General features: G+C 37.8%; 1 protein-coding gene and 1 pseudogene across 1 annotated transcript; both read left to right on the forward strand.

Moving 5' to 3' along the window:
* The first annotated feature begins 1,971 nt into the window (after positions 1–1,971).
* LOC114625298 lies at positions 1,972–2,310 on the forward strand (annotated as a pseudogene).
* Positions 2,311–3,518: 1,208 nt separating this feature from the next.
* LOC114625344 (membrane cofactor protein-like) lies at positions 3,519–4,673 on the forward strand. The gene has a single exon (XM_028772618.1). It carries the CDS (start codon positions 3,519–3,521, stop codon positions 4,671–4,673), a length of 1,155 nt encoding a protein of 384 aa, XP_028628451.1.
* Positions 4,674–11,935: the final 7,262 nt, after the last annotated feature.

The following is an 11,935-nucleotide window of genomic DNA, read 5'->3' on the forward strand; positions in this document are numbered from 1 at the left end:
GATCCACGTGAAAGACAATTCCTGGAAAGAAACTGTCAGATCAACATCTGATGGATTAATTCATTAAAATTTTAATGAATGTGAAGAGTGTGGAATGCTGCTGATGAGCTAGCTAAATTACAATTCCTTCCTTCATTTTCACAGCAATTCAAGGGTGGTATACTGCATGCAAAGTAATAAATCTGATACACGATGCCAATGGATTGATTGTGATCTGTATGATAATACATTAGGTGGACAAAAGAACCTGGCTCAAATTGAGCAGTCATGAATATGAGAAGGGCGAGATATCTTAAAGATATCATTTAGTAATCATTTTACAAGGGATTTCAAGACATAATACTGCACATGGTAAATATACATGTTTTACTTGCAAAACTGGTCTACCTTCAGCTCGCTAAGGATCCATTGTTTGTCCATCTCTGTATCAGACCCAACACCCTGATAAACAGAAAACAGGCTTTGAAATGTATTAACAACACACTCTTTCCCACCAATAGAAGGCTAAGACTGCTCTCTCAGGTAGTATCCAAAGCTAGCCAGCCTGTTTATAACCTGCTTTTCTGATATACCCACTGATATATTCTAAAATTCCCTTCATTTATGTCTTTACTAACACAAAACTTCATGAAACCGCTTACACATTACAACATGAAACCTGGAGTAACTTAGTTCCGTATTTCCTGGGACATGGTCACTCAAATTTGACTCAAGGATGAACTTTGCATTTTCTCTCTAGTGAAAACTGTGGGTGTTCAGGGTATTGTATAATATGAAAATTAATAAATCTAATATACTATGTCAATGGAATGAAGGAAAATGATTCATTGATAAACTTAGTAGCCTGACAAAAGATAGCAGATAAAATTCAACAGTCATGAATATGTGAGGTTGTAGATATCTTCACGTTCTCCATTTAAAATATACAGGAAAACATAAACTGTACATGGCAATATATATGTTTTGACAACTATGCTGCAGTAACACAAACATGGAAGAAATTGATGATGGATCTAAAAAGAGTGTCCAGGTTCTGAAATAAGTGTGAGAAACTCACTAACAATACTAGCATCTTTCAAGATCTTCAGGGAGATTGTAATTTCTAAAGGTTAGCAGGGTGAGTAAAAAATACATCCTGTTATGATTATTACTGATCATTGGAAAGGGATTGAGCATGGTAAATAGATGAGATAAAATAGTCTGATATAAGTAATATCTGTTTTCCCTTAGCATATAGATGATGTAAGTTATCAAGATAAAATGTAACCAAAAAATTAAATTTGTGTAGAAGGAACGGATAAGGTTGTTTGTGGTGGTGTCACTCTCCATGTGCTCTGTGAATGATACAAGTAGAAGAGTTTATTACATGATATTCAGTAGACATGATCTCAGGAACCAGTAGTAAGTTCAAATAGAGTAACAAAATATTCAGTTTGTCAATTTAAGTCAGAGGAACTATGTTGAGAACATTCCCAGTAGACATGAAATCCATATTTCAACATTTTAGGTATACACAAATGCACACACATACACACACACACACACATACACACACAGGTACACAGGTGCCACAAATGTGTGTTTCGTGTACTTTTTCAGCTGTTTTATTTATTCTTTTTTCTCTATTTATTTTTCTTCTGGTTTGTTTGCTTTTTATATTTATCTCTTTTGTTTCTTTTATTTTGTTTTTCGAAAGAAAGAGAGACAAATGGGGTGCAATTCGAATGGTTCAGAAGGTGTGGTTTGGTAGGAGATGAGGAAGAGGAAGCCATAATCAAAATATATTACATAATTCTCAATAGTCAACTAAAACTCTAAGAAGGAATAAAATGTTAGGACACAAGGACAGTCAAAAATGTTTCTGGGCTGATTTCCTACAAGCAAAATGAGAACAAACTAGAGGAAGGAAAGAAATAGTGTATAAAGAAAATGAGCGCTTCCTGTCCTGGCCGCCATCGGAGAGCAGCAGCTATGGCCCTGCGTTACCCTATGGCAGTGGGCCTCAACAAGGGCCACAAAGCAAGCCGAGACACAGCCGGTGCTGCGGGCGCCTCACCAAGCACACCAAGTTCGTGCGGGACATGATCCGAGAGGTCTGCGGCTTCGCGCCCTACGAGCGCCACGCCATGGAGTTGCTCAAAGTGTCCAAGGACAAGCGCGCACTCAAGTTCATCAAGAAGAGGGTGGGCACGCACATCCGCGCGAAGAGAAAGCAGGAGGAGCTGAGCAACGTGTTGGCAGCCATAAGGAAGGCGGCGGCCAAGAAGGATTGATGAACCCTCCCCCAATAAAAGATCATGGCTCCTAAAAAAAAAAAAAAAAGAAAATGAGCACTGGCAGCAAACAACCTGAATTTGGGGCAGAGAAAAGGGGTTTTCAAAGCTGTGATCAAGAGTCACTACCCAATTAAGTAACCCACAAGTGAAGTTGATACAATAGCTCATTTGAAGTCCACATTTTAAACCTGATTCTGCTTTGTTAATCCCTCTCTCTCTCTCTCTCTCTCTCTCTCTCTCTCTCTCTCTCTCTCTCTGAAAAAAAAAGAATTAGTCATCAATCTAGCATGTAGCATGTCAACTGTACTGATGTAGCCTAAGAGAATCGTGACAGATTGAGAAAATCTTTGGAGGCAAACATTCTCTCGCTTACCTACGTATCCTGGAATTCCCCAGTGAACTGAAAAAAGGAAATACTATTCTAAAATGCATGGAACAAAATCAGAACACTAGACAGACATGAAGACTGACCAAAGCAGTTGATGATTAATGATTTTCAGTTGCTGACTCCACCCATATTGGCCTGTCTCTCTGCTAGATCTTTTCATGCTGCCATGCTGCAAGTCAACGTTTCCTGATCGAAGGAGGTATCTCATGAAGGCATGAGAGTGAATTGATCTACCTGGAGCCACTATCCAGGAAGGAAGGTATGAATCTGAAGCCTAATGAGTTCTAATGTTTCAGGCTGATGCTAAGGGCACTGCCATAGCCTCTTAAAGGACTCGACAGCAAGTTTCATTCCCTGTTGTCATATGATAACAACCTCATTACAGCATTTGAAATTTGACATTTTTCTTTCTAAGACACATTTTTTTTTCAAATTCCACATTTAAACATCCTGGAATATTTCAAACAGGCTCCAAGAACACAAATTTTTATCATCAGGGTTATTGCTTAGAGACAAATTCAGACAGAAATCTCCAGTAATATACCGTCTAGGAATTGATTCTTAAAAATAAAGAAATGCCCTTGTTGATGAACAAAGATTAAGAATTGTGGATTCAGTTGGCTAGAGGAAATCCACCCTCTAGTGAGATTCTGTTGCTATGTTGATAGACTCAGCCGAGGTAGTATGCACAGTGACTTCCTTGCTGGGTGTGGCCCAAGCCACGCCCATCAATTGTCTAGTCATAAAACTTACTGGATTTAGGAATTTTTGCGTAGGGTACTCAGACTGAGAATGCCTACTCTAGTCCTCTGTTTTTACAGCTCATTTAAATAAAGCCTGACTTGATGGAGAGGATGCCTTGCCAACACGGGTCTGACTCGGTTTCTGCTCAGTGCTTTCTTGTGACCCTCCTGGTAACACTGCTGTATACATCCTCTGATGCCTGTGGTGAGCCACCAAGGTTTCAAAATATGAAAGTCAATGGCGATCTTAAAACCACTTATGGGGCTGGGGATCGAGTGCAATACTCATGTAGACCAGGATACAGCGCTCAAACTCGTAAGATCTTCAGTGTGTGTGGCACAGATGGCCAATGGTCACCCATTTCGAAGGATGTATGTATCAGAAAACGATGTCCACATCCAGGCGAACTTTCAAATGGTAACATAAAGTATCTGAATGAAAGCTTGGAGTTTGGTGCACAAATTGAATATGTTTGTAATCCTGGGTATCATTTAATTGGTGAAAGAATTCAAGATTGCATTATTATAGGAAATGGTGTGCAGTGGAGCAATGTACCCCCAGAATGTATAAAAGTTTTATGTAAACCACCTCCAAATATAGAAAATGGAGAATTCTACCCAAATCACGATGACGTATTTGAATTTGGCGAAGTGGCAACCTACAAGTGTAAACGCGTATCTGGCAAGGATGAACTGTCACTTGTTGGAGAGAGACAATTGATTTGTTCTGAAAATGGATCATGGAGTGGTAACCCTCCTGAATGCAAACTGGTCAAATGTCCAAGTCCTATAATTGAAAATGGGAGGCTGACATCAAGATACAGCAACAAATATTATTATCGAGCATTGATCTACTTTGCATGTAACGAGGGGTATTACCTTCATGGGAGCGATTCAGCTGTGTGTGAGAGTAATAGTACATGGCAACCACCAATTCCAGTGTGCAGGAGGCAGCCACCACCTCCCACTCCACCCCCTCCTACACCCCGTCCCGCACCCCGTCCCGCACCCCCTCCCTCACCCCCTCCCGCACCCCCTCCCGCACCCTCTTCCACACCCCCTGCCGCACCCTCTCCTGCACCCTCTCCTGCACCCCCTCCCGCACCCCCTCCTGCACCCCTTCCCATACCGACTACCACACCCCCTCCTGCAGTACATTCCAGGACAAAGGTCTCATCCTCTAACAAAGGAACATCATCTGGTTTTGGAGGTTTAAATGGATGGATCATTTCTCTGATAATTATGGCTTCACTGGAGTTGCAGTAATTTACATGGCCTATTCAAAACATCCTCACAGAGAAGAAAGGTGAGCAGAGGCATAAACTGCACCTGCCAGAATATATGAATTCTTCTAAGAACAGCAGACTGAATGGTTTCCACACACTGGTTTATATTCTTCATTTTCATTCTATTAAAAATCTTCAGATATACCATAACTGCTCTATACTTTCAGTCTCCTAGATAGAACTGTTCGGTCATAATGAGAATGTAATGGGATCATAATGTAGCTTAGATGTAGCTATCTTTCAATATGTTTTTGAAGTTGAATTAGGAATATATTGCTTATTTTCCCTTAAATAACATACATGCAGACACATATGTATAAAATATTCTGCGGCAGCATCAACACATAGAAATTCTAAGGTCTGTGCATTTATAGTTCAAATTAAAACCATACTAAATTAATAAATGGTCATTTAAGGATTATTTTGTATAAAGACTAATCCTAACACTTTATAATCATTCTTTTAATGTGTAAAATTCCTAACAACATTTATTTGTTTTTGAAGAAAGTAGTTACAAATTTAAATACACTGCTTCAACTTGTATTCACTAAAACTAAAATCTGTACTATAAGACTATTATATGCTTTTCTGACTTGACTGTGACTACTATACAACTTTCATAAACTAATCTCTTTCACATTTTCATTGCTTCTAATATCTTTACTCGTCATTTAAGGAAGCTTGAATGGTATGTACGATATTCATTTCTATCTAATGAATACCAATAACCCAATAAAAAAAAAGATCTGTAAGACTTCAGACTGAGATTGATGCCTCCATGAGTTAGCACAGCCTGAAACACACAACAATTTTGGCCCTTTTTCTAAGTGAATGTCTTGACCTTTTATTTTCCTTAAACAAAAGTGCTTATACTGAGTAAACGACTCCAAGTCGTGGCTATGGGTGATTGTTAGCCCTCTTAAATAAAGAAATATATTATTTTAAAAATATCATCAATAAGTAGGAACTTTCCTAGAACAAATTCAAATAAATTCAAGTTGTATCAGAACCTAGTCCACTTACAACAACTTTGCCATTAGAAACAGTAAGATCTGTAGTATCAACTCTTACATCAGAAAAGCTGGAAGTCAGGCAACATAGTTCAGAGAAAGAAGTTTTCCTGGTGTACTATATACTTGTAATTTTCAAGAATGAGAGACAGAAGCATACTCAGGATAGCACTCTCCTTCTGTCTAGAGAGTCTTTCCTGAGCAGAAGAGGAGGCAAATAAAGGAGACTTCCTTTCTACTTGAAATCATAATTTTACTAAACGTTTAAATGGACACACACACACACACACACATACTCACACACAGGTTGGGTCAGAAAAACATTACCTTGTATAGAATATGACTGGAATTCAAGCGTGAATCTGTGAATCTGAACACTGGTGTTTTGCTGCAGAGAGACATGTACACTGCACACTGAAAGTACCCTATCCTTTGAGACCACTGGAGATACTTTAGAAAAAAAAATGTTTAAGCAGAAAAATACAAGAATTCTGCAATTAAAGAGTGAAAGTTTGATAGTCCTATTTTGACATGTTTTTCAACAACATGCTAATTGCTTAGAATCAAGGAACAACAATACTCCTTTAAAAATACTAATAGCCTAAACTGACTGTTTTATGCTTAAAGGAATTTACTCTTACACCAAATTATTTTCCAGGCTGAGGAGAGAGTTTGATGTCAAAATGCCTGTCCAGCATTTGTAAGACTCAGGGTTTGATCCCAGCACTGAAATTCATATTTGATATTTTGCTTGCAAGTAATTTACTTTACCATGAGAGCATACTAATTTTCTGTTAAAAAATATTAAAATAACAGGAAAAGAACTGCATTTGGTTTAAAAGTTTTTTAAGAGCAAAAATAAAGCAAATTGATCATTTTCATACAGAGTGGTAGTAATTGTTCAGTTTATTGAAATTGGCTCTTCAAATCTATTGAGAATAAGACTGAACATCTGATACTGGATCAGGCAGAGCATCTCTATAATTCCTTCTGCATGGGCGGCTGAGGTGTGAGGATATATTACTCATATTTATCTGGAATACAGAGTGAGTTGAAGGCCAACACAGGCAACTTAATGAAATTTTCATAAGTAAAAAGAGAGTTGGGATAAAGCTGAGTGGTCCAGTGCTTGACTGTCATTCAGTTTCCAGTATTACACACACACACACACACACACTCCAAATAAAAAACATGTTTTAAAAAGTGGACAAGCATTACCTTTCAATGTATCTGAATTTCTCAGGTGGTCCACAGCTTCTGCTTTCTACTGAATTGATATGAAGTTAAAAGACTGTGCTTTTGATCTGCAAGAGATGAACTGACCAGAAAATTTTTTAGAATAGCAAGAAAGAACTGCTTGGAGAACTGTCTTGAGTTACAGAGAGAGAGATAAAGGGGGGGAGAGAGCAACAAAGAGAAAGAGAGAGAGGGAGAGAGAGAATGAGAGAGACAATAGGAGAGAGAATGAGAGAGAGAAAAGGAGAGAGAAAAAGAAATAAAATAAAAGAAAGAGAATGATAGAGAAAAAAATGAGAGACATAAAGAGAGAATGAGAGGGAAAGAGAAAGAGAGAAATAGAGAAAGTGAGAATGAGAGTGAAAATGAGAGAAAGAATGAGAGAAGGAGAAAAAGAGGGAGAGATGAGAAAGAAAAGGAGAGAGAGAATGAAAGAGAGAGAGAGAGAGAGAGAGAGAGAGAGAGAGAGAGAGAGAGAGAGAGATATGTCTGGAGATATTCAGTGAAATTAGAACAGAAAGAGAGCAAGCTAGAATGTAGTCTCAAGCAAAACAGCTTGGACCCGTGATTTGATTTCAAGTGTTGTGTTTCATTGCTCCCAGAAACCCCTTCTTTACAACCCCTCTTCAAGCTGAAGCTGATCCATGGCAAGTAACACAAAATCTTTCCATGTCTGTTCTTGAATGGATTCAGCTACGAGAACATTTGGATTCAAAGTGGTCTCCATGCAAGCTACCACAGTAATCCAAAACCATGAGATCATATTACCCTACAAAGACTCATGAATTAACCATGTTTTTGAGAATTTAGTTGGACATAGTTTCTCATACTGTTCTTAACATCAGTTTCTAACTACCTGATATTTCATATAGTTGACCTGTTACACATGCTCAAGACACACACAAACACACATACATACTTGCACAAACCACAGTCATACACACGTGTACACAAACATGCATGTACTTTGTCTCTGTTCCATCTTGACTCTAGCTTGCCTCTCGGAGGCTTCCTCTCATCACAGTTTTCCTTCCCTTCATTTGTTGTCTCAGCATACGAATTAATGGACTTAAATGTTTGTCATTTCCTCTTTAAAACTCCAAATATCTTGAAGTTTTAGCACATAGTTCTTTTTAAACTGACTAAAAACAAAGAAGAAGAGAGACAATGAGGGAGAATAAAAAATAATGATGAAAGAGCTAGAAAAAAAACCACATACATCATTTTCAATGTTAACGATGACTAAATAAAATATAAAATTGTCCAGTCTAGAGAGGATATATTTTTATATAATTTTGTAATTAAAATTAAATATTATATAGTTTTAAAATTAAAATTTATATGAGTATATATTTTTTTCTTTCTGTAGTCCAGACTTGCCATAAATTCATGATCTTCAGAATTGATTTCTAAATTATTACAGTTTGTAATCTATGCCGCAGTTGGCTGTACAGAGTTTAGAAAGACAACAAAATGCTCAGTATCATTTAATTGTTTTAAAAATATGATACAGAATAAAGAATGATCATAATTATGTTAAAGAAAAACTTGGAAACCAGGTAATACTTTTAAATGTTAATGCTACTTTTCCAATCATCCCTGGATTGTTAGTGTGGTTATTTGAATATGAAATGTCCCCAACAGCCTTTTGTGTTTAACATTTGATCCACTGAGATTGTATTGTTTTATAAGATTCTGGAAATTTTGGAAGAGTGTGACTAGCTGAAGGACATGGCATTAAAAACATTTTCTTCGGAGGCAATTACATCATGTTCCAGTGTTAATAAGGGTCTCAAAAAGTGATACTACAAAATCGTAATTATTTTGGCAAGACAAAGCTTTGCCTTCTGCAGAAAAAATTAGCTTAAGTGGCATTTAACTTGAGTAAGCAAGTAAGGCAGCACACTGCGGAGGGTGTCCCACTGGGTTTCTATTTCCAGTACAATAGACTCCTCACTCTGAGTGGTCAGAGCTCAATCTCATAGTCTTGTACTATGACTAGGGGAGGCATTTTTGCCAGATGCAAGATTATTGCTTTTTATTAAAGAGGGAACTTACTTTATCTCTTACCCATTGATGGGCTAGACAACTTCTGTCATTTAGATATCTCTCTTTGTCTTCTTCTCTGTGTGTATGCTTCTATTTCTCTGTATCTCTATTTTGTCTCTGTCTCTTTATTCATCTCTGTCTCTGGGTCTCTGGCTCTCTGGCTCTCTGTTTCTATCTGTTAATATGTGTCTATGTATGTCTCTGTCTCTGTCTCTCAGTCACTCTGTGTGTGTGTGTGTGTGTGTGTGTGTGTGTGTTTCTATGTGTGTGTTTTTATTTCTCTCTGTCTCTTTATTCTTCACTCTGTCTGTCTCTGTGTCTCTGTTTCGGCCTCTCTGTGTGTCCATATCTATGTGTGTCTCTGTCTCTGTATTTGTCTCTCTGTCTTTCTTTGTTCTCTCTTTATTCTCTCTGTATTTCTTTATTTGTTCTTTCAAACATAAAGTGAGAAATTTCTTCCATCATATACCCCCAGTACCACTACCACAGTGTCTACCCCAAGCACAGGGAGTGAAATAAAATGGGCTAGGACTTACAACAATTGAGACTAAATAAGTCTTTCTTCTTTGTGGGTATTAAATATTCTGTCATAGTCATAATAAGTTAACCAGTTCAGAAAACTGATACCTGCTATAGAGCCCTTGCCAGGACTAAACCTGACAATGTGCTTTTTACTTACTTGTTACCAGTTTGCAAGAATAATTTGGAAAATTTTGGAGACAAATATTAAAGAAGTCACAAAATTTTATAAACAGAATGGACAATAAAGAAGCTCAAACTAGAATGACATAAAAAAATTAGACCAGTAGGGGACAGTGAGATGGTTCATCAGATAAAGATGCTTGCCACATAAGGCTAGTAACATGAATTTGATTATTGAAATATACATTAAGAGAAAGGAAGAGAAATGCATCCACAAAGCTTTCTTTGGATGACCACACTTTATCCACTATGGCCATGCTCCCATGCTCAGAGGTCTTGCTTCCTTCTAATCTGACTTCTCCTATTCCTTCTTTTTTTTTTATGGGACACTTTAATCTGCTCCTTCATCTCTTGAGATTATGTAACTTGTGTTTTATTTTATGAGCGCTCAGAGAGCAGAGCTTCCATGTAGTCTCAGAGGATACTTTGAACTCTTGAATACTGTTGGAACTGTGGGACTTGGAAAGTTCCTAGAGACAGAATGAATGCACCTTGCAATATGAGTGGCTGAGGAGTCTACATAAAGTATTACTGCTGGAATATAAAATATTCCCATAGGCTTGAGTATTGGACATTTGGTTCCTAGCTTCTAACATTATTTTGAGGGGTCCTAGAAAGTGAAGAGAGGTCTGTTGGAGGATATAGGTTACTGGAGATCTTTATAAATGAGACTTGGTCTCTGGTCCCTTCCTTAATTTTTTCTGTCTACTAAGATTGAATGCACCCCCAATTTAGAGGCTCTTGCCACCAAGATATTCAATGGAACTTTATGAAACCAAGCAGCCATGAGCTGAGTTCCCTGAAGCTGACCCAAAATAAATAATCTCCTGAAGTTGATTCTGCCAAGTATTTTGTCATCAGATAAACTATTAAAATACATATATTGCACATGTGAACACAGACTGTATATGTGAGCTGTGCATTTGTCCGTGATAAGTGCATATATTCAACTTGTCTTGATGAAACACTAGATCCCTGTGTATTCCTTAAGGTGGCATTGTTCTGAGTACAGTTATGTATTTTCTCTCTTATTCCTGTTACTGTAGCGCTTCTGCTGCAACACATACATTTAGAACGATGTGTGACTTTGGCATGCAGATGAACCCATGGAATCCCCCACTTTCCCTCATATTTACAGCCCTAGCAAATTAGTATAAATAGATCAGCAACCATATCCTCAGGCTCCAGATAGATGTGTTACTAATGCCATGTTGGGAGTGAGAACTCCAGCTATTGACCTACTTATCAAGCAAGGCACAGCTTGTTTCCTGCTCATACTAGGTATTTTTCAGTGGACTGACACAGACATCTTAATCATCTGTACAGATTGGAAATGTTTATCTCTCAAAATGAAAATGAATGGCTGACTTTGGAGTAAGAAGTCTGTACTTTCTCTGGAAAACACAATATACAAATACCAAGTGAAATCCCAGTGGCTGTAACCCTCTTCTGCAAGAGGACACTGTGCCTCACGCTGTAGCCTATGCTCTACCTTCCCTAGTGCAGGAGAGGTCTCAATCCAAATCCACACCTCTCTGATGAGACACAAAGGCTGTAATAACAATATAGTTAGTCCAAACAAGGCAACTGCTCATACCTTTTCATGTTAAAGCAATAAACAAGAGGCAGAAAAAAATGCATGGAAAAGAGTAAAGAAAAGGAAACTTTTATCTGTTTATACCCCACTGGGTATAAACAGATCTTTAAGGGCCTAAAAGTAATTAAAATGTTCTTCTTTGTTGGTAGTTGTGGAAGGTATACTCCCTCAACACCCTTCAGATACTCTAGAAATGGTGTCAACTTCTGTAAAAAACACACAGTGTTTTCACTGTTGGTTAAAAAAAAAAAATTCTATCCTAAGAGTGCTCAAGTGGTGAGAACACAGTCATTACTGACTATACTCAGTAAAGGGCTTGCATTTTTATCTTATTTTGCCATATATTTCTTTACCATGGGGGACCAAAATACTTGTTTTTCCAAAGCATCTCCCCAGTTCTGCTTCTTATAGTTAAGTTCTTCCTAAAACTTAAACAAGGCTTTAAGGAAATGAGGTCATTCCGTTGAGAATAAGGCTCCTGTCCCACAATGAAACAGGCTCATGTTTCAGTTAATGTTTCTGCTCAGCCTGATGAATTTGCTCTTTCACTGTGAATGTTATGCAGCACAAACTTCACTAACATGGTTGCTAGGAAATACTTAAGTGAATAACAGTGCTATGGTAAGTACTTGAAATGACTTACTAACA

This window comes from Grammomys surdaster, unplaced genomic scaffold (assembly GCF_004785775.1).
Source record: "Grammomys surdaster isolate TR1022 unplaced genomic scaffold, NIH_TR_1.0 215, whole genome shotgun sequence".
Taxonomy (NCBI): Eukaryota; Metazoa; Chordata; class Mammalia; order Rodentia; family Muridae; genus Grammomys; species Grammomys surdaster.